The 22,348-nt window shown below is 55.1% G+C and overlaps 1 protein-coding gene across 3 annotated transcripts; it reads left to right on the top strand.

Moving 5' to 3' along the window:
- The first annotated feature begins 1,685 nt into the window (after positions 1 to 1,685).
- Tmem40 (transmembrane protein 40) lies at positions 1,686 to 20,945 on the top strand. 3 transcript variants are annotated; one of them, XM_070019167.1, is made up of 12 exons: positions 1,686 to 1,761; positions 11,599 to 11,670; positions 12,201 to 12,335; positions 13,484 to 13,573; positions 14,417 to 14,470; positions 15,258 to 15,302; positions 15,516 to 15,548; positions 16,100 to 16,147; positions 18,575 to 18,646; positions 18,740 to 18,814; positions 19,415 to 19,477; positions 20,477 to 20,945. In XM_070019167.1, exons 2-12 carry the CDS (start codon positions 11,607 to 11,609, stop codon positions 20,494 to 20,496), a joined length of 699 nt encoding a protein of 232 aa, XP_069875268.1. In that variant the 5' UTR covers positions 1,686 to 1,761; positions 11,599 to 11,606; the 3' UTR covers positions 20,497 to 20,945. The 3 variants fall into 3 exon arrangements, with proteins under 3 accessions (XP_069875268.1, XP_069875270.1, XP_069875269.1); XM_070019169.1 differs by lacking the exon at positions 12,201 to 12,335; XM_070019168.1 differs by lacking the exon at positions 19,415 to 19,477.
- Positions 20,946 to 22,348: the final 1,403 nt, after the last annotated feature.

Below are 22,348 nucleotides of genomic sequence, written 5' to 3'. Positions count from 1 at the left end.
CTTTAGCCTCCCGAGTGCTGGAATTATAGACACGAGTCACCATTCCTGACTCAAGAATAACTAACTTTATTCAATTGTCTTTCACCGGCTTACGTCTTCACATTTCTCCCTCCATACCAGCAGGGACAGAGGGCTTTGTGTCCGTCCGGTTCTATTGCATTTCTTTCTTTTTTTTTTGTTTTTGTTTTTTGCAAGATAGGGATTTTTGTGTGTGCTGGGTTGAGCTCAAAGCTGACGCCCAGGCTCCCCCCTCTAGCCTCCCCTCCCCCTCCCCCCTTCCGTGTCCGGGCTGCTGCCTTGGACAGTGCACCTGGAGCCAGCTGCGACCCTGTCCCTGGTCCCCGGCTCTGCAGCGTCTCCTCCCACCAGATGTCTGTCCTCACACTTCCTCACAGCCCCTCACAGCCGGGGCGACCCCACCGGCTGTCTCTGTCTTGCTGTCTCGGGATAATGGGCTCTGTGCTCTGGCTTCTGAGAAGAGGCTAGCACGGGCCTGGCTGCCTGCGGGAGCGGACTAGGTGGGGGTGGAGCGGGAGTGGGGGGTCCTGGTGAAGCGGTGGGCGGCCAGTGGGGTGGCCGTGGAGGATCTTCAAAATAGATCAAAGGAGGCCCAACAGAACGTTCCAGATGGGTAGGATATGCCCAGAAGATAGGAGAATGGAGTCAAGGATGAGTGTCTTGGGCCTGCCTGAGTTTAGGTTCTGGATGACTGACTCTTCTTTCCAGGAAGACTTCCAGAGATTTCCTGCTCCTGTTCTCAAAAGCCAGGTGTGCCTGTTCTGCAGCTTGGATGATTAAGGAGGGAGCAAAAGGCAGAAGGAGTCGCAGCTGGGAAGGGAGGGAGGGAGGGCGGGAGGGAGGGAAGGGTCACCCAGAAACTCTGCTCTCTCACCTATACAAGCCAAACAGCTTGAGCTCCAAAATTGCGTCTAGCTTCCTCTGCAGTGTGTGGCTCTTCCCTCTTAGAAACGCCCCCCCCTCCCCACACCCTCTTCCCCAGTGCCCTGGCCTCCTTTTCTTTTCTTTTTTTGGTTGGTGGGGCCTGAACTCTGGGCCTGGGCGCTGTCCCTCAGCTCTTCAGCTCAAGGCGAGCGCTCTACCACTTGAGCCACAACGCCACTTCTGGTTTTCTGAGTGGTTTATTGAAGAGTTTCACAGCTGTTCCTGCCCGGGCTTGGCTTTGAACCTTGATCCTCAGGTCTCGGCGCCCCCCCCCCCCCACCCCAGTAGCTGGATGACAGGCGTGAACCGCCGGCGCCCGCCCCTGGCCTCCTTCTTTGCACCCGCAGGACCCAGGCTCAGGAGCCAGAGCATCCAGCAGGCAGTGTCTTCTAAGCTGAAGGGCTGGTTGGGACACATGGCTGGGTGCTGAATCAGCCTCACCCACAGAGGTGTGGGGGTGCGGGCATCTGGGACACGCCCCCTGCTCTTTCCCAGAGCCTGGCAATGCCCAGGGTGGCCCCGCTGGCCCAACAGAGTGCCGTGTGGGGGAGGGGGAGGCTGGGGGAGGCGCTGTGGCAGCTGCAGCCACCCCCATCTGCCCTTCCTGGGGTGCTGAGGAGGAGGGAGAGGCGGCTCAGACAGGAAGGCCTGGGGGCAGATAGCATGGCAGGCAGGAATGCACCCCAGAGCCAGTGGGGCCCCAGGTCACGTGACGGCTGCCCCGCCCTCTGGGCTGTGACAGGGCAGCCTCCTCGGCTGCCAGGGCCATATCCACGCAGTCCACGCAGCTGGCCTTGCTGTCTCCACTCAGGATCGCAGGTACGAGGTGGGGTGGGGAAGGGCAGGGAGGGACCCGCAGGCATGGGCCTCCTTCCCGGCCATCCTCTGCCGCGGACCGGGTTCTGTCGGGACGACGGAGAATACCTAGGGGAGGAACCTGGAATAGGACGGGGAGATGGCAAACAGACAACTCACACACATTAGGAGTGGATGCTGAGTGCTGAGTGCGATTTAATGCAGAGGATAACAAACTTTTATAGCAAAAAGTCTCCATAAGAAAGGGCAAAAGATTACATAATCTTGCTGCAGGGCTTCATTCTTGGGTGGTCACCAGCTGGTCGCCTGGTAGGCACTTGTTTCCGGCTTTACCTCTATTTTTAAGAAATACAATGGGTTTTGATGATTGTCACCAATTAACCACTACTTTTTTCTATAGAGGCCTTAACTGTCCCATTAAGATCTTTCCTGTTTCTTCTTTAATAGTAAACACCAAGGAGACTTAGATTTAGCAAGTCTCTTAGTAAATGAGGAAGTTCTTTCTCCTAAGTAGTTATCTCAGCAATTGCCATACATTCTTTCTGTTCTAGCCGTGCCTACAACTTTTTGTAAATTTCTTACAATTCCTTCTGCTGGAGTGACTTTGTGAAACCCCCAATACTTTTATATTTGCTTATGGCTTGTCTACTAGCCTCCATAAGAGGGGTTTCAGGGTAGCACTTAACTCTGGTGAGTTAGTCATATTTTTAAGACACTCATCAGATATTGGGAAAGAGCTTTGAATAAGGGAACGTTGACAATGAGTAAGTACAATGAGCAGTAGAAACAGTAAAAGATTAATAGGCACTCTTATGAGGAAAAGATAGGCAGAAACACATCTTTTCCCAGGGGTTTTGCCAGCCTTTTCCCAGGAGTAGGCCTCTTAGAAGCCCTATTCTCCGAGGTAGACTTCGGTGAAGTCCCAAAACTTGGAGATAGGTTTCTGTAAAGCCCCATTCTCTGAGGTAGACTTCGGTGAAGTCCCAAAACTCAGAGATAGGTCTCGAGGCCCCTATCATGGTCTGATAGATGGTTTCCCATGCTAAGCAGACTCTACTGGGGTCGGCGTGGCAATCCTCGGTGGCCCTAGGCTTGGAACCCCAACGCTGCCCCTTCCTGTCTGGCCTAGAAGCTTAGTGACCCATTCCCCCCGCCCCGGAACTGTATTGAGCCTGGCCACGGTTGGTGACCGGCTCCAGTCCTGTCACTGGCTGCTGTGGGAAATTTCAGGAAAGCTCTAGAAGGGCCGGAGGTGTGGCTCAGGAGCAGAGCTCCTGCCTAGTGAGCGCGACAGCAGATTCCCTGACGTGCGTGAGTGTCCCGTGGGACCTGAAGGGTCTCGCCACGTCCCAGGGCCTCTCCTCACCCTGCCACTGATGGATGTCAGCAGTGAGACGATCTTCCTCCCCCAAAGTTCTTGGGGGACACCCCTCAATGACCCGGAGGAGACCTGGGAGGAAAGACCCCTGTGTGGAGACAATGCTGAAGGAAGATGTAGGCCTGGGGCAGGGGAAGCCTCGTTTCCCGCCAGGCAGGTGGCCAGCGGGCCGCTGGGACCCCCAGCCCCGGGGCCTCTGGGCCATCCCTCCCCCGGGATGTCTTCCTCTGCCTCTGCTTGGAGTCCCCTAGCAATGGGCACCCCTCCAGCCTCGTTTCCTTGGGAAGGGAAATCATGTGCATCTTGTTTTCTTCTGTTCTATTTAACGGCCCCTATTTAGAGGCCAGAGCTCTAACTAGGGTTGGGGTGGGGGTGTCAGGAGTGTTCGGGGGAGTCGTGGACAGCACTGTGTGGAGATCTGAGAATTGGCCCCTCCTGACTGAAGTACTGAAGCCCTTGCTAGGCCGCCTTCCCTGGATCTTTCCGGAGCGTTGTTAGCACAGAGGACCATGCTGGCCTCTGCCCCATAGACGCCTCTGCCCCGAGCAAACTTGTGGATGGGGTCATCTTTTTGTTTCCTTTTAAATAACGGCCTTATGAAGATAGAACTTGCATTCCATAAATCCACCTTTCCACAGGGTGAGCTCTGTGTTTTGTTGGTGGTGGGTGGTGTTGGTCGTGGGGCTTGAACTCGGGGCCTGGGCGCCGTCCCTCAGCTCTTCAGCTCAAGGCGAGCGCTCTACCACTTCAGCCACAGCATCACTTCCAGTTTTCTGGTGGTTCATTGGAGATAAGCATTGTACGGACTTCCCTTCCTTGGCTGGCTTTGAACTGTGATCCTCCGATCTCAGCCTCCTGAGTAGCTAGGATGACAGCTACCACCAGCCGCCGGGCTTATTGAGACATTTCTACACAAGCACAAACACACGGCTGTGGTTTGGCTTTGCATCTCCCTGTGAGGGATGCTGAGCCGCCTGCTGTGAGTCTTCTCCCCAGGAACTTCATTCAAATCAGTTGGCCTCGGGGACCCTGAGCCGCTGCTTGGTGAAGGGCTGAGTGGTAGCCAGCCCCCTGCCAGGCCAGGGCGCTGAGGCCTCCAGAAAGGAGAATGTGGATGCGGCCGCTGGAGGCCTCCCGGTGAGCGGGGGAGACCGAGTTCAGAGAGGGCCCAGCGCTTGCATGGGCCAGTTATTGGACACTTCCTTTTTGAACTTGGTGTGTGTGTGAGAGAGAAGCGGGGGCAAGCAGGGAGACAACAGAGAGACAGGCTGACAGAGAGACAGAGGCAGAAGAGAGAGAAACAGAAGAAAAGTAAACACAGAGCGAGGAAACAGCAATTTGGGGAGGAGAGAGACGCACTGTGGGGCTCTGGCTAACTATGCCCGAGGCGGGTCAGCCAGGGAAGCCCGGGAGCGCGGAAAAACTTCTTCCCGTGAATCATCAGATTTGTCCTTGGGTTCCTCCAGAAACATCTTTTGGGGGGCAGCCCCACCCTCATTTGCCTCACCCCCGATTAGCTCTAGACCTCAAAGCAGGAGCCGGGCTTCGCAGGGTTAGGCTTAGGCTGACAATCCAGAACAACAGTTGTCCAACTGCTCCCTTGTTTTGGTTTTCTGCTCTCCGGCGTTTTGTTTGCTGGCTGGGGCCGCAGGGTCTCACTGTGTATCACTGGCTGGGAATGGAGCTCTTGATCCTCCTGCCAACCCTACCCCTCCCACAGCTGTGATTACAGGTGTGTACCACCATGCTCAGCCGTGTTGATGTACACATTCTTTTCAAGAGAAAAGGCTGGGCTGGGTGACGTATCTCCGTGCTACAGTGCTTGTGCCTTGGGCCCATCCAACACAGACACACGTTTAGATTTGTCAGTGGCAGATGACTCCCAACTTTTGCACAATTCCGTTACGACTTTGCGACCTTGCAATGGCGCCCTGGTGGTCTGTCGTGAGCGGGAGACGCACTTTAAGTGTTGAGTCTGCTCCTCCCCTTGGTCAGCCTCACCTTTGCTGGCCCAGCTCCCAGCAGAAGAGGGGGGCATGCGGCACCCCCTCGGGCCCCCCGGGGCTGAGCTGGCTACCTTGGCGTATGGCCGGCCTGCCGTGGTTCCTCAGGACCCAACTCTGTGTAAGCGAGGCGGACGTGAGGACACATGTGTGGTGGCTGTTAGCTCAGGACTCAGCTCACGTCTGCCGAGAACTGTCACGGCTACGGACAGTGGATGGAAACCCAGCCGTCATGCTGTAGACTTAGCGTTGCTCCGGAAGCAGTTCTCCGTGTGCTTTTCCTGACCTCAGGAACCCCATAGGGTCATGACACGCAGCGTGGGCCATGCGGGCTGGGGCTGCCCATTAGGGTTCAACTATATACTGTCAGTGACTTTTAGTTAAAAATGGAGTAGGGGCGGGTGGATTGGTCCTCTCCTCTTGGACTCTGAAGGTGACTGTTTGAGAGACAAGGACATAGGCACGAACCCCTGCCCTTCGTGAACTTCCCACCCGAAAGCAATTGCTTTTAGAAGATTCTTCTAGAGGGCTGGGCATGGTGGTGGTCTCAGCTATTTGGGAGGCAGGGGCAGGAGGATCGCAGTTGGAGGCCAGCCCAGACAATGTTAACTTCAGACCGTATGTGAACTAAAAGCAAAAGAAAGGGCTGGAGTGTGGATCGAGTGGCAGAGCACTTGCTTACCAAGGGTGAGGTCCTGTGTTCAAACCCCAATACCCCCAAGCCAAAAAAAAAATCCAGCCCCTGTGCAGACTTAGGAGGATGTGGGGAAGACCCCAACACAGAGAGGACTAGAGAAGGCGGCCCCAGGGGCTCAGGCTCCAGACACGCCAGGGAGGCAGATTGCGAGCTTTTCGTCCCTCGTGAAACAAGTCAGACTCCCAGAAGGACTGGTTGTCAGGTTAGCCTGGACGAAGGGCAGTGGTCGCTGTGCTGGGGAAGAGGGCTTGGGGGACAGACAGTCCCGCTGGGGGCCGCTTGTCCTGTAGCTGAGCATTCGTCGGAGAGTAGGGTGTGCATGTATTTGGGGTGCGTTAGGAAGCACTCATGTCCCCCCCAGCTCTGCCCTTGGACTTAGGTCCACCCCTGGGACCCCTTGGCGTCCCAAGGGCCAGTCCCGACTCCTTCTCCACCTGCCTCGCTGCTCAAACCTCCCACCTGCCGGCCTCCCCCTCCTCCTCCACCTGGAGTAACGGAGCCCAGGGCTTCGGGCGGCGGGCAAGGCAGGTGCTCCGCCACTGAGCCGCCCCCAGGCTCTGAGCCCTCCCTCCACCGTGGCTCTGGCTGGCTGTGGAATTCCCAGTCAGGCCTGCCTCCATCCACCCCCATGCAGAGCGAGACCAGGTCAGCAGCCTCGCAAAGGAGCGGTGGGCCCTGGAGCCAGCGGCAGCCCCGAGCTGCTCCAGGACGGTTTGGGCCACCCGTGGGGCTATCACAGAACACCAGAGGCGGGGGATTTATCATGAGAAGGAGGCTTGGGGGGTTTATTTCATACTCTGGAGGACGGCAAGTCCCCAACTAATGAGGCCGCACCTGGGGGGGGGGGCAACATCCAAAAGGCAAAAGAGAACGAGAGAGCAAGACAGGGCTGAGCCTTGGCAAGTTCCTCTTCAACTCCTCAGTTTCTCCAGGGGGCGGGGCAATCTACAGGACCGCGATCCCCCTCATTGCCTTCCTTCCGGGTGGCGTGGGCACCCAGCAAGCTGGAAAGGGAGCACAGGGGAAATCCAGTTCATCCAGCCCCTCTCCGCCGCTGACTCAGCAGGGTTGGGCTTTTTGGTTGAAAGTGCTGGAAAGTCAGGCACGAGAGTTTCTTGTAGGATCCACGTCAGATTCAAGACTTCTAGCCGGCTGGGCAGGGGTGGCTCACGCCTGTCATCCTAGCTACTCAGGAGGCTGAGATCTGAGGGTCGCCATTCAAAGCCAGCCTGGGCAGGACAGTCTGTGAGACTCTGATCTCCCATGAGCCACCAGAAAACTGGAAGTGGCGCTGTGGCTGTGGAGCGCTCGCCTTGAGCAGAAAAGCTCAAAAACAGGGCCCTGAGTTCAAGCCCCACAACCACCACCACCAATAACAAAAGGCCTGGGAGTCGGGCTGCTCTGTTGGAGTGCGGTGGGGGGGGGGGGGGGGTCTGTCTGTAGGCCTGAGACCCTGCGTGGATTACTTCATTTACCTGAGCCTCTATCTCCTCCTGTGGAAAATGAGATCTGTGTGGAGGGGAGGGGCATCTCGCCCTGGGCACAGAGCCTGGGTTTGACCCCCAGAACCATGAAATGAGTGAAGATCACAGGCAAGGTGTCCTGTTCTTTGTCTGCATTTGCTTAGTTCCCAGTGGCTCATCGTGGCTCTAAGGGAATCTATGACTATGTGTGGTGTTTTTTAGGTTGCTGGTGGTGATTGGTGGTGGTTGTGGGGCTCGAACTCAGGTTTCTACCACAGTCCTCCGATCTCAGCCTCCTGAGTAGCTAGGATGACAGGTATGAGTCACTGGTGCCTAGCTACAGTGGTTTTTTGAGATGCTGGGGGTGAAACTCAGAGCCTTGCACATGCTGGGCAATGTCTACCCCTGCGCCACGTCCCAGCCCAGCCAAGTCTCCCGACCTGGAGATTGGAGGCCTCCTCCCAGCAGTCTCTCTGCCAGATAGATACGTCTTCTTGGGTGCTGTATCCGGGTGTGTTCATCAGCCTTGGTTGTCTGTCAAGTTTAACAAGCTACGTTTCTCTTCTTAGAGCAGAAAAAAAATGGGATGGGATGAGGAGAGGCGCCGTGGGCCCTCCTTCTGGGACAGTTCACGCCCGGCCCCTCGTGCTGGGCCAGCTGCTAACATCTGTGCTGGAAAACCAGAGTCGTGCCACATGCCTGCTGTCCCAGCTCCTTGGAGGCTGAGACAGAAGGATGGCTGGAGCTCAGGAGTCCCGGGCAGCCTGGGTGACAGGGCCAGGCTGTCTCTAACAAAAAGCAAAGCCTGACTCAGCCAAGGCCGCTTGTCTAAGCCAAGCCAGCCTCATCTGCACACCGCTCCAGGACCATGGCGGCTTCCTTCCTGGTCCCAATGACGGGCCCTGGGAGGAAGGGCTGGCATCTGCCCTCCGTCTCCCCGCGTGGACACAGCCACAGCCCTGGCTCATCCCCTCTCGCGGTGTGTGTCCCCAGGCAAGCGTCTTGTCCTGTCTGTGCCTCCTACCTTCACCTATGAAGTGGGCACCGCCCAGTGAGCCCCTGTGGGGATGGGGGACTTGGAACCGTGCTTGGCAGGCAGGAAACGCTAATTCAGTCCCCACCCCCATCCTTTGCACTCTGCGCCCAGCCCTGGGCAGGTGACCCGGTGATGACAAACCCTGGGTGTGGCAGACCCTCCAGCAGGGCCGATGGGGAGCTCAAGCCGGAGTATGCCCCCTGAAGTGGTACAGCCTGGTCCTGGCCTGGAGGCAGCGGTGACTAAGGGTCAGGATGGCAGTGCTCCAGGAGATAGGGGGGAGCCTCGGGGCCTCCAAGGGCTATGGCCTGGGCACTGACTGCTAGCTGCCCGTGCCTCAGTACCTTTGCATGTGCTTTGCCCTGCAACCCTTTCCAGCTAGTGCATCCCACCCACTCTCCTTCAGGAATTTTCTTCCTATCAACCCCAGCTACAGTCCTGGTCTCACACAGTATTCTCAGGCCTGGCCCATTCTGTATAAAACTAAACTCACTGGGCACTGGTGGCTCACACCTATGGTCATCCTAGTTACTCAGGAGGCTGAGATCTGAGGATCACAATTCGAAGCCAGCCCAGACAGGAAACTCCATGAGACTCTTACCTCCACCAGAAAACCAGAAATGGCACTGTGAGCTGAAGAGCTGAGGGACAGCACCCAGGCCCAGAGTTTAAGCCCCACAACCGACCAAAAATAAATAAATAAAACTAAACTAAACTCATCCTTCTAGGTTCAGGTCAAAAAGCACTTCCTGAAGCCTCCGCGAGCTGCCTCGCCTGTGCCCTGCCCTCTCCCATACCTGCACTGCCTTCCTGCGTTTTGTTTTTGTTTTTGTTTGTCTTCTGTTACTGGGGCTTGAACTCATGGACACTGGCTATGAGATTTGTTTTACTTAAAGCTACTGATTCTCTACCCCTTGAACCACAGCACAACTTCAGCTTTTTGGTGGTTACTTAGAGATAAGAATCCAACAGACTTTCCTGCCCAGACTGGCTTTGAACCATGAGTCTCAGATCTCAGCCTCCTGAGTAGCTAGAATGACAGGCATGAGCCACACATGCCCGCAAGTAGCTAGGATGACAGGCCTGAGCCACGCATGCCGGGCGGGCCCTGATTTGTGATCACATCCTGTGACTCTGTTGTTGGCAAGCTAAAGACTGGGGGTGGATTTTGGCATTAAACACCATGAAGTTACAGGCATGTGGAATTCACAGTCGTGAACACTATGTTTTATTTTTTTGCATCATGAAACATACAATGTGTGTGTACACACATAACTGTCTATATTCTTTTCTCAGTATAGTGAACCTATAGTTGCACTGTGGGAGTGTGATTGTGTGACAACCCCCCCCATTTCAAAGGATTCTGGGAACTGTAGTCTCTAGCTGGTAGTCATGTGTCCAACTAAAATTTGGCTATTGGTCAATGGCTGCAGCAGGGTAGCTACGTGTATTGTTGTTGGGGAGAGTGCCTGCTTACTGAGGTTAGCTATGTGATTTCCAAGGCCACAGTTATTTTTGTGACCCCCATCTCTGGGGACCTCTCAGAAGTTCAGGAAAGCAGAGTATGGTGTCCCAGAGGGACATACATCCGAACTCCTGCCCTTCCCTTCACCACTTAGATCCGTGACTCCGCAGGGACCCAGGAGCAGTGTTCGCCCTGGACCTGTGTTTCCAGGGGTATATTGGGGAGAATTTAAGGTTTGCAGTCACTCAACTCGCTGAGTCTCAGTTCTCCTCTCTGTGGAAGAAAACTAATAAAACTCACCGTATAAGTCAAATGAAACAATCTTTTAGGAAAAAGTTTTGGTTTTGGTTTGTTTTTTGTTGTTCCTGGGGCTTGCACACAGGCCTGGGCACTGTCCCTAAGCTCTTTTATTCAAGGCTAGTGTAAGCTTAAAAAAAGATTAATTAGACTTTGCCAGAGAACCACGCAGACATCCAGATACAGAGAACAAAGAAAGGTTTATTGTCGGGAAAGGGGGCCGGCAAGACTCCTCACAAGGGAGGAGTGAGAAGCACTGGCTATTGTCTGAGCTGACCTATATAACCTAGGTTTAGGAGGGGCTGAAGGGTCTAGGAGGCGGAGACCCCGGTGTGGACGTGTGGGCCAGGGGCTAGGATTGATGGCTGCTGTCCAAATAGTAGAGAAGGGTCCTGCAGCTGCCCAGACCTGAAGGTCACTCTAAGGGGCTCTTGCTGCCTTCTATGGTGGTAGCTGCCCCAGAGAAGTGCCATCCCAAGGTGAAGGAGGGTTGGAAGCTGAATATTTACTGCCTTTACTACATGGGCCTAGTGCTGCCTAGGAAGGGAGCATGCTAAGCTGTGGAGAAGGGAAGGAGTGGACTAAGCTATGGGAAGGGAGCGCATTTCGCTAACAGCTAGCACTCTACCACTTGAGCCACAGCATCACTTCTGGGTTTTCTGGTGGTTTATTGAAGATGAGAGTTTCACAGATATTCCTGCCTGGGCTGGGTTTCAACTGTGATCCTCAGATCTCATCCTCCTGAGTAGCTACGATGACAGACATAAGCTACCAGCACCCAGTCTCTCTCTCTCTCTGTCTCTCTCTGTGTGTCTGTCTCTCTCTCTCTCTGTGTTTCTGTGTCTCTCTCTTTCTCTTTCTTTTTCTGTCTCTGTGTCTCTGTCTCTGTCTCTGCCTTGCTGTATAGCTCAGGCTGGACTAACAATCTTCTTCTGTTAGCTTATTGAACACTAGATTAAAGGAAAAGTTGGGGTTTTTTTTTTGGTTGGTCGTGGGGCTTGAGCCCTGGGTCTGTCCCTCAGCTCTTCAGCTCAAGGCAAGGGCTCCACCACTTGAGCCACAGCAGCACTTCTGGCTTTCTGGTGGTTAATTGGAGATAAGAGTTTCACGGGCTTTGCTGCCTGTGCTGGCTTTGAACTGTGATCCTCAGATCTCAGCCTCCTGAGTAGCTAGGCTGACAGGTGCCTGGCTACAAAAAGTTCTTAATGTTATCAAAAGATGAACATTATTCAAACGTTCCTCATTCCTGAGTTGTTTCCCTTATACTTTTAAATACTGGGACTTTCTTTCTTTCTTTCGTTCTTTCTTTCATTCTTTTTTTGGTTGGTTGTGAGGCTTGAACCCAGGGCCTGGGCGGTGCCCCTGAGCTCTTTTGCTCAAGGCTAGCTCTAGCCACAGCATCTAGATCTCCTTTTCTTATTGCCTATTTACTGGCCTGGCTCTGGTGTGTTGAACCACTCACGGCAGTGCAGTGACTTGCTTGTTGTTGCTGCTCCTCCAGGGAAAGCCATGGAGACGTCCAGACCCTCTTCCCAGGCTCAGGACCACAGTGGATTCCACGGAGGAGCGGAAGGTTTGGACTGCACGTGGCCCTCTCAGGCCCTCCAGGCAAAGCCTGCTGGGAGGAAGGGTGGGCAGGGGGAGGAGGGACAGCAGGTCACGTTGACACGGTGGCTCACCTCACAGTTGAAATGGAGACTAGCTGGCTTACATGCCTGCATGTCCACCTCGATGCTGGATGGTCTGTCACCCAGCACGCTCAAGCTGAGGGGACCCTTAGTTGTTCCCAAATCTTGACTTTGGGGGACTGGGGCTGGAACTTGGGAGGATCCCTGGATGATGGGAAAGGTCCATGTGCCCCTCCCCACTGGCACGTGGGAAGAAGCCCTGCTTTGGGGATCTGTGTTAGGGAAACTCTTGCCTTGCTGTCTTAGAATCCTCTGAGAACTTGACCTCCCACACCTCCTGTTGCCTTAGATGTCTGGGAGGTAGTCGAGGGCCGGGAGGCCTCTGGCGTGCACACAGACCTCTGGGGAGGCCTGGGTGGTTCCTGGGGTCCAGGTGGGCGGACAACTCTCATCACCTTGTCTGTGTGTCTCCCAGATGGAGAGACAAACTGCCACAAGCAAGATGGGAAGGCAGGACTCTCTTCTCCAGGGCACTATGAGAGAGACAAGTCTTCCTCTTCATCTTCCTCCTCCTCCTCCTCTTCATCCTCTTCCTCCTCCTCCTCTTCAGGTATAGCAAAGGTTTTTAGGGTTGGGGCTGTAGTATGTGGGCGAGCACCTGCTGGTGCACACGAGGCTCTGGGCTCCATCCTCTTGTCCCCAAATGTCTCCATTCCTGATCACGGTGGTGTTAAAGAGAATTACTCTTTGCATAGTTCATAGCGGAATCATTGACCCATGGCCAATCAATGACCAATCTATGATATGGACAGGAATCACTGACCCTGCATGGGTGCTCTAACACTGGGCTTAGCGGAAAAACACAGTAACATCCTAGTAGAATCTTGATTCCAATTGCCACATCATCCTCTAAGAAATAACGGAACATGCTTTTGTTTTTTTACTCTTTTAATGCAAAATGTAAGGTTGGTGACCCATGTATACCTGAAATCCTAGTGATTTATGAGGCTTAGGTTTCCCCAGCCCCCTCCCTCCACCCAGGGCAGAAAAGCCCATGAGACTCTTATTTCCAACTAACCAGCAAAAAGCCAGAAGTAGAGCCATGGCTCCAAGTAGTAGAGTGCTAACCTTGAGCAAAAAAGCTCAAGGACAGTGCTCAGGCACTGGGTTCGGGTCCCATGACCACCAAACAAAGCAAAACAACAACAACCACAAAAAACCTCCACGGTGCCAATCAGTGCTTACTCAGCTGGCGCTCTACCACTTGAGCCACAGCTCCACCTTCAGGAGCTGAGATGAGGGCTGTGGCCGTAGAAATGCCTGTCAGGGTGTGCTGCAGCACCAGTGGCTCATGCCTTCCGCTCAGGAGACTGAGATCCGAGGATCTGGTGCCAAGCCAACCTGGGCAGCAGAGTCTGTGAGACATGTAACTTCAGTTAACCACCAAAAGGATGGAAGTAGAGCTGTGGCTCAAGTGGTAGAGCACCAGTCTTGAGCAAAGAAAAACACAAAACCTCAGGGACAGAGCCCAGCCCCCCCCCCCCACACACGTGTGAAGCAGACACAAAACTCACAGAAATATGACATGATTATTACCTAACACATCAAAAGGCAGGTTTCTTCAGCCCCTGTCCCCAAAGCAGGTTCCTTCCTCCAACCACAGCACCACACAGGCGAAGTCCTGAAAAGCAGGAGCCCCCGTGGGCCTGGCCCCGGCTCCAGGCAGGCACCTGCCACAGCTTGTCTTGTTCCCTGCAGAAAGTGGTGATGAGGACCCAATCCCCCGAGGTCCTAGGAAACGCCGGCAGAGCCTGGGCGCAGCACGCCCCGCCAGGAACTCCTCAGCGGGTAGGCCTAATTCATGTGTGCTTTGCCCCTTGGCTGAGTGTGTGCGTGACCTCCCCTTGAGTGTGTGCGTGACCTCCCCGCGCAGCCTTCTTTACAGCAGGACTCAGCCAGCAAAGTGCCTAAGCTCCAACCAATCACAGAGAAGCAGATGAGCAAACACTATCCCAGTCCTGGTAGCAAATCAAACCCCTCACTTGGTCTGCTATACGTCTTGTCGGGACTCACGTACGTATGGTTGTAATGGAGACTGGAAGAAAGACTATCAGAAGGGCAATGGTGGTTGCCTCTGGGTGGAGAAATTATGTGTCTTCCTCTTCCTTGCCTGCCTCCCTCTCCCCATCCCCTCTTTGAGACAGGGTTTCTCTATGTAACCCAAGCTGGCCTCAAAATCCTCCCACCTCAGCCTCCCAAGTGCTAGGATTATAGGTATGTGCCACCATGCCTGGCTAATTTTCTCTTACCTCTTTTTCTTTTTGTGCTGGTACTGGGGCTTGAACTCAGGTCCTGGGTGCTGTCTCTTCGCTCTTTCACTCAAGGCTGGCAACTCTACTCTTTGAGCCATACCTCCACTTCTGGCTTTTTAGAGATATGAGTCTTGGATTTTCCTGCCCAGGCTGGCTTTGAACTATGATCCCCAGATCTTGACCTGCTGAGGAGCTAGGATTACAGGCATGAGCAACCCAGGCTTGATCTGGGTTAACTTGCCATGCCTCTGTTGCTTTCCCTGTGTAATGGGGGACTAATCTCATGATTTCTGTGGGGGTCCCATAAAATGACAACTATGCTTCAGACCTGGAGGAGGCAGTGGGGGTCCAGAGAACTGAGGGAGGTTTATCTCCACAGGCACCGAACACGGGGCGCTTGATGTGGCGCGCAATGAACTGCAGCTGTATGGAGGTAACTGCTTGGCCCGGTGGCTTTGGGGGAGAGAAGCAGGGGGCTTTCAGGGACAGAAGCAATGTCATGGGAATATTCCCAGACAAGTACAGATCTGAGCGTTGTGATACATGCCTGTTAAGTCCAGCACTAGGGAGGTTGAGCAGGATGATCAGGGGTTGGAGGTAGCCCAGCCTGTGAGGAAGGGAGGGGAGGAGACAGGAAGGAAGGGGAATACGGAGGTGGCTAGTGAGAGGCTGTTATGGGGGGAGGGGTGGGTGTCTTGGGGTCACCCGCCTTCTGTGCTGTGCCATAACTTGGCCTTGAGGATCGCACAAGCTTCCTGGGCCTTGTTCTTCCCAGTCAGTCAGATAGGCTCAGTGTCATTGGGGCTATTCCTGGAAACACTGGACTGTTGAGGAAATAGGACTGGAGGCCTGGTTCACATGGTAGTGTGCCCATGTAGCAAGTGTGAGGCTCTGGGTTCAAACCCCAGTAGCACATCTACGACGTCACATGGGGCGGGCTGGGCAGGGGGGCGGACGGCTATGCTGATCCTCCATGGACACGTGGCCTGGCTGCACAAGAGTTGCCACGTTCCCTAAAATGGGGGCATCTGGGGGGGAAACCCTGACCTCGGGGACCCTGGAAGGGCTGTAATCTGGGCAGACATGTAGGCAGCAGCTCTCCAGGGCTGGTACACGGTGCGGGAACCTTCTAGTCTGCACGGTGTCCACCTGGCCCACCAAGTCTCGGGGCGGGGGCCAGGCCCCTCGCGCAGCCGTGCTCACGGACGGGTCCCACGCAGGTGCTGCGGGCGCCGAGGGAGAGCTGGCACGGTCTGGAGAGTCAGGTGAGCGTCGGGTAGGGAGGGGTGCTCTAGGCTGGTGTAGCGTGTCCTCCACCAGACCTGGCCATGGTTGGGGTGCACGGCTGTGGGAGACACTTGGGGACTGAGGGAGGCCCGGCTGGCTGGACAGGAGGCGGGGGGTGAGGAGGGGCGGAGGCGGCGCCCAGGGTCCGAGCCTAGTGCAGCACTAACACCACTTCCTCCTCACCTTTGCAGAACTCCAAAGAAGAGGCTCGGTGTCGGAGACCGGTAACCACACAGGAGGAGGCAGCCGGGTCCTAGGGGACAGGAGGGGACCCCCGATGGCCTGAGAGGGTGGCTAGGCATTGCATGGTTGTCACAGTGACCCCTGTAGTGCAGGGGAAACAGGAGGGAAGGAAGCTGGCGGAAGAAGGAAGTCACTGGGGCCCCCAAAATGGTCACCCCATCCCCACCGTCTGTTTAGCTGTTACTGCACAAGCACCCTCTGTCCACAAAGAAGCATTATTAGCAAGAAGTTAAGTCTCACACCGAGCACCGTGGCTCACACCTGTAATCCTAACTATTCAGGAAGCTTAGCTGTGAGGATTGTGTTTCAAAACCAGCCCAGGTAGGAAAGTCTGTGAAACTCTTATCTCCAATAAACCACCGAAAAGCTGTAAGTAGAGCTGTGGCTCAAGTGGTAGAATGCCAGCCTTGATCTAAGAGGCTAAGTTCCAATAACAGCACACACACACACACACACACACACACACACACACACACACACGTATGTTAATTCTCTTCCTTGTTAAAACTAACTGCCCTGTCTTGTTCCCAAGGGGAGGTGGAGGCTTCAGAGTTCCCAAGACAGAACATAAAGAAAGATGGTAAGGAGATGGGTTATGTTAGAGCTGCGACCCCCGGGCTCATCCAGCTTTCTATGCGTTCGCTGCTCTGGTGGCCTAGAACATCTGGCCACATCTGTTGTGCGCCCTCTATCTCTTTCAAACCAAGTGGTCTTACCCCTCAGCGCCCTGTTTCCTCTTGTGTTGCTGCACAATCCGCCTCGGGCGCTGAGGCCGGAGCTCAGGGCCTTATGCATTCTAGGCAAGCACTCTGCTACCGCTCCACCATGCTTCTAGCCCTTCAAGGATTGACTGATGTATATTCTTTTGAGACAGGATCTTGCTGTGGAGCCCAGGGTGGCCTAACACTCACAGCTCTCCTGCTTCCAGCCTTGCGCGTGCTGGGATTACAGGCATGCACCACCATGCCTGGCCCCTGAAAAGCAAGCGCACTGTGTTCTTTGCCCCAGAGCCTCCCACAGTGCCTGGCAGAGTGCAGGGGTGTCTGGGGCAGACCGCAGAGTTCCTGCCTGGGGCACAGGCTCTGATTCTCCCAACATCTCTGAGCGTTTGTGTTTTTGAACATCCATCCCAACACCTGAAGCATTGAGCAGCCCTGTATGCCGAGGATTCCCTGGAGGGCGAGGGCTGGCGCCCTGCCCACCGCAGAATCCACAGAGTCGGCAGGGGGTGGGGGTCACACTGGAGCATAGCGAGTTACCTAAAAGATGAGCTGAGGCCAGGGCCACAAGGGGTCCCGAGGCACAGCTGTAAGTCTGTTGAATTCTGGACCTGGGCGCTGTCCTTGTGCTCTTCAGCTCAAGGCGAGTGCTCTACCGCTTGAGCCACAGCACCACTTCCGGTTTTCTAGTGGTTTATTGGAGACAAGAACCTCAGGGGCTTTCCTGCCTGGGCTGGCTTTGAACCATGATTCTCAGATCTTAGTCTCCTGAGTAGCTAGGATGACAGGCGTGAGCCACCGGCGCCCAGCTAAGACTTTTTGTTATTTGAACACAAGAGAATAGACAAGTGCCTATAAGCAAGGGCAAGGCCCTGGGTTGAAGCATTGATAGGACCAAACACAGAGCTAGGGGCCAGTGGCTCACGCCTGTCATCCTGGGTACTCAGGAAGCTGAGAGCCAAGGATCACAGTTCAAGGCCAGCCTGGGCAGGAAAGTCTATGAGACTCTTTTTGTTGTTGTTGTTGTTGGTTGTGGGGCTTGAACTCTGGGCCTGGGCGCTGTCCCTCAGCTCTTCAGCTCAAGGCTAGCACTCTACCACTTGAGCCACAGCGCCACTTCTGGTTTTCTAGTAGTTTATTGGAGATAAGAGTCTCACAGACTTTCCTGCCCGGGCTGGCTAATTGAACCACGATCCTCAGATCTCAGCCTTCTGAGTAGCTAGGATTACAGGTGTGAGCCACCGGCACCCAGCTTCTGTGAGACTCTTATCTCCAATGAACCACCAGAAAACCAGAAGTGGCACTGTGGCTCAAAGTGATAGAGGGCTAGCCTTGAGCAAAAGGCCTCAGGGACAGTGTCAAGGTCCTGATTTTAGGTCTCATGACAGAAAGAAAAGAAAAGAGAGAGAGAGAGAGAGAGAGAGAGAGAGAGAGAGAGAGAGAGAGAGAGAGAGAGACAGGAGGGCTGGGAAGGTGGCTCAGTGGTAGAGCGCTTGCCTTGCATGCATGAGGCCCTGGGTTCGATTCCTCAGCACCATATAAGCAGAAAAAGCCAGAAGTGGCGCTGTGGCTCAAGTGGTAGAGCGCTAGCCTTGAGCTGAAGAGCTGAGGGACAGCGCCCAGGCCCAGAGTTCAATCCCCACAACCAAGAAAGAAAGAAAGAAAGAAAGAAAGAAAGAAAGAAAGAAAGAAAGAAAGAAAGAAAGAAAGAAAGAAAGAAAGAAAGAAAGAAAGAAAGAAAGAAAGGGGAAGAAGGAAGGAAGGGAGGGAGGAGGGAAGGGAGGGAGGAGGGAAGGGAAGGAGGGAGGAAGGAGAGAAGCTGGTGTAGGTAGTGCATCCCTGTAGTCCCAACACTCAGGAGGCTATGAAGCTGGAGGATCCTGAAGTTTGAGGCCAAACTTGACACATAACAAGATCCTCATCTTAACAAACAAATGAATCAAGAAAGGGCTGTGAGGGGCTGGGAAGGTGGCTCAGTGGTAGAGCGCTTGCCTTGCATGCCTGAGGCCTGGGTTCGATTCCTCAGCTCCACATAAGCAAAAAGAAAAAAGCCAAAAGTGGCGCTGTGGCTCAAGTGGTAGAGCGCTAGCCTCGAGCTGAAGAGCTGAGGGACAGCGCCCAAGCTCAGAGTTCAGGCCCCACGACTGGACCCAAAAAAAAAAAAAAAAAAGAAAGGGCTGTGATGTGGCGCGTGTGCACGGGCCTCAGGTTCCATCCCCAGCACTGCCACAACAGAAAGAGAAAAAGAAGTGGACAAAGAAGTAACCTTCCTGCCTCTGCCTTCACAGACGAGTTCTTCCACTTCGTCCTCCTCTGCTTTGGCATCGGGGCCCTGCTGGTGTGCTATCACTACTATGCGGGTGAGGACCAGGGGACGTGGGGAGGGGGAGTGTGGAGGGGGGGGCGGGAAACAGAGCATTGGGACTGCAGGCTGACCTTTGCTACCCTTCCAGACTGGTTCATGTCCCTCGGGGTCGGCCTGCTCACCTTCGCCTCCCTGGAGACAGTCGGCATCTACTTCGGGCTGGGTAAGCCCCCCGTAGGAACCCCACACTCGTCCCCACGCTCCTGGCTGGAGGAGACGTTCCTTCCCGCTCACCAATCGCCCAAGAGTAGCCATCTAAACTTTGAATTTTGGGGGAGACACATTCCTGGCTGTGTAGCTCAGCCTGACCTTGAACTCTCCATCTTAGCCTCCCAAGAGCTGGGATTACAGGCGTGAACCATCATGCCACACTGACAAACTAAACTAAAAAAAAAAATTCCTGCTGCGGTGGTTTCTTCCTGGCCAACTTCAAGGTCAACATGAAGTCATAGGCAGGACCGGGCGGGGAGGGGGGAAAGGTAGGGGTAGCAGCTCCATGAAAATGCAACAACAAATACAATTTCAAGTGGCAAACACACAAAGCACTGGGCAGATGAGGAAAAGCAGCCGTGGCGGCAGCGAGGCCAGGAGTGCCGGGTCCCGGGGTCTGTTCCTGCCGCCCTGCCCACGGCCGGCCATCTTCATCACAACTAGTGCTGTCCCCTCGGCTCAGGCTGCGCAGCCTGGGTCAGCGCGGTCTGTGTGGATCCTGGGAGGGATGCCATCCTGATCGGCCCGCCCCTGTTCCTGTGTTTTTCCGCAGTGTACCGGATCCACAGCGTGCTGCGGGGCTTCATCCCCCTCCTTCAGAAGCTCCGGCTGCTGGGTAATGTCTCCACTCTTCCCAGGCTCACCGTCTTTCCCTCCCAGGGGATTGCAGCCCAGGCTTCAGGGCTAAAACAGAGCCGCAACTGCTGGGTGCCCGTGGCTCACGCCTGTAATCCTAGCAACTCAGGAGGCTGAGACCTGAGGACTGAACGTTGAAGCCAGCCCAGACAGGAAAATCAATGAGACTCTTTTCTCCAATGAACCACCAAAAAGCCACAAGTGGAGCTGTAAGTTCCAGTGGCACAGGGCCAGCCGTAAGCCAGAAAGCTAAGGGACGATGCTCAGGTCCTCAGTTCAAACCCCAGTCCTGGTGCACCAGCACACAGAAGAAAGCCTCAAAGCAAGGGACTTGGGGTCCAGTCTACCTCTGCTCATTTCCCAGCTTGCGATAGGGGATGGCTAGTAGCCTCTTGTTTTGTTTTAAATTAGTGCTGAGGTTGGAACGAGGGAGGGAGGGCTGCAGGAGGCTCGGGTGTGAAACTCATGGAGGAAATGGGCTTTGGTAATCATGTATTTGCCTGATGAGACTTGCGGGGTACAAGGGTCACAGCCAAAGGAGCTGCACGGATGTAGATCACACAAATACGTGTGTGTTCCTGAGGGATGGCACACACAGTGTTGCACGAAGGCCAGGCAGGCCTCCCTCATGGTCAGCAGCTTTGTGTTCATTGCTACGTCTCAGGGTGGAGGGGTCACCACTGGGGCTCAGACTCAGGGCCTGGGCACTGCCCTGAACTTTTTTTACTCGAGGCTAGTGCTCTATCACTTGAGCCACAGCTCTACTTCTGGCTTTTTGGCAGTTCCTTGGAGATAAGAGTCTCAAGGACTTTCTTGCCCTGGCTGGCTTTGAATGGTGATCCTCAGATTTCAGCCTCCTGAGCAGCTAGGATGACAGGTGTGAGCCACCATGGTCTAAGGGCTCCCGGATGCCAGACCTGTGGGGTACTGAGCATCGGGGCACAGGACCTCATGCCATCCTGCTGTCTTTGCTTTCCAGGGATCAGGAAGACAGACTGAGGCCTCTGCCAGGCTCCAGCCTGACCACTGCTGCCCCGCTGGGCCCCGAGGACAGAGTCACATGGCAGGAGCCCCGGGAGGCCAAGCCAGGACAATAAACTGAGATCTTCTCTTTCCATGGGCTCTGACTTGGCACCGGCGGGGCTGGGCAGCACCTGGCAGATGGGTGTGCGGTCAGGAGAGAAGGCCACAGCCTCTGGAAAACAGCAAGACTCTGGGGTGTCGTTCTCTGGTCCTGCAGGCTGCCATCTGCCCCATTCCCGGTCCTCCCACACCACCTGCCCCATTCCCGGTCCTCCCACGCCATCTGGCCACACCAGTGGAGCTCGCAGGGTTGGCTGGAACCCCAGGTGGACCTGGTGCAGGCAAGATGTCGGGAACCATCACCCAGTGTCAGCCCTGCGGCCTTGGACTCCAATACGACTCAAATAAACACGATCTTCCCTGTACTGGAAAGAGTTAAGCTAAATATTCTTTGAGGCTTCTTGAGTAAGAGAGGACATGTCGGCGGGGCACTGGTGGCTCACGCCTGTCATCCTAGCTACTCTTGAGGCTGAGATCTGAGGATATTGGTTGAAAGCCAGATTGGGCAGATACATCTTATCTCCATTTAATCAGCCAAAAAGCCAAAAGTAGAGGTGTGACTCAAGTGGTAGAGGGCCAGCCTTGAGCCAAAAAAGCCCAGGGAGGCTGCAAGGACCCTAAGTGCAAGCCCCAGTACAACCCTTCCCAAAAAAAGGAAAGAAAGGGGGAAAAGGAAAGCAGGACATGGACCAGGAGCGAGCCAGAGAAGAAGTACATGGCCTGACCACACAGGGACGCAGGTGCAATCCCAGCCCTGCTGGTGGGCCCCTGGGCCCCTGGGGACCCTGGATAGGAAAGGGGAGCACAGGGGAGTCAGGCTGCAGCCCTTATGCCTCCTCCGCTCCCTCTGGAGCCTGCTGAGGGGCTGCCTGCTTCCAAGGGCCAGCCCCAGCATCGACCTTGGACTTCTCCCGGCTCTGACCTTGACCTCTCCTGGCTCTGTCCGGCCCAAGGGCAGTGCCAGCCCAGGGTCTGGGTACATCCCCACCAGATTCCTGAGCTCCAGTCCAGCATGTGGTCCAAAAATAAAGCCTGAGCCAGGCGCAGGTGGCTCACACCTGTCATCCTAGCTACTCAGGAGGCTGAGTTCTGAAGATCACGGCTCAAAGCCAGCCCAGGCAGGAAAGTCCATGAGACTCTTATCTCCAATGACCACCAGAAAACCGGATGTGGTGCTGTGGCTCAAGCGGTAGAGCGCTCACCTTGAGCTGAAAAACTCAGGGACAGCACCCGGGCCAAGAGTTCAAGCCCCATGACCCACTAAATAAATAAATAAAGCCTGGGATCTTGGAGTGAGGTTGGGGAAGGAGGGGTAGGAGGGAAAGCTGGGGGTTCTGGGTGGGGGAAGCTTCCATTCCAGACCATCCTGGGCCTGTGAGAGGGACTTCTGCCCTCCTCCTTGCAGAGGGAAGAATGGAGGGGAGGGGGGGGCGGAGGGAGTTGTGTGTGTGATGGGATCTCAAGGCCATTTGACCGGATTGGACTGGAAGGAGGGGAGAAGTCCAGAGAGCAGCAGCAGTTGCTGGCCCTGGCTCCCGACATGCACCTGGGATCCTGTGTGGGCTCCAGAGGGTCTGGACCCGGACCCGAGCTGGGGCAGGGTCGGCCGTGGACTGAGCCCAGGAAGCTGGGCAGAGCAAGTGATGCGCGAGCTATGGGCTGGACTGGCAGGGCTGAGGGCATAGCAAGATGCCATCAAGGAGGGCACTGCCCTTGGGACCCAGCATTCCCCCAGCAGACTGGCATCTCCCAAGCTGTCAGCCAAATC

Source organism: Dipodomys merriami, unplaced genomic scaffold (assembly GCF_024711535.1).
Source record: "Dipodomys merriami isolate MVZ:Mamm:240054 unplaced genomic scaffold, mDipMer1.0.p SCAF_13, whole genome shotgun sequence".
In the NCBI taxonomy this organism is placed as follows: domain Eukaryota; kingdom Metazoa; phylum Chordata; class Mammalia; order Rodentia; family Heteromyidae; genus Dipodomys; species Dipodomys merriami.
The sequence above is the reverse complement of the archived record's forward strand: the minus strand, read 5'-3'. Positions and strand labels throughout refer to the sequence as shown.

Bases quoted from the DNA above. Each gene is read 5' to 3' on its own strand.
- Tmem40 (XM_070019167.1), top strand. From the start codon at position 11,607: ATGGAGACGTCCAGACCCTCTTCCCAGGCTCAGGACCACAGTGGATTC. The intron at 15,549-16,099 runs GTAACCACACAG...CTTGTTCCCAAG, and splicing joins AGGCTCGGTGTCGGAGACCG to GGGAGGTGGAGGCTTCAGAG. The intron at 18,647-18,739 runs GTGAGGACCAGG...CTACCCTTCCAG, and splicing joins GTGCTATCACTACTATGCGG to ACTGGTTCATGTCCCTCGGG.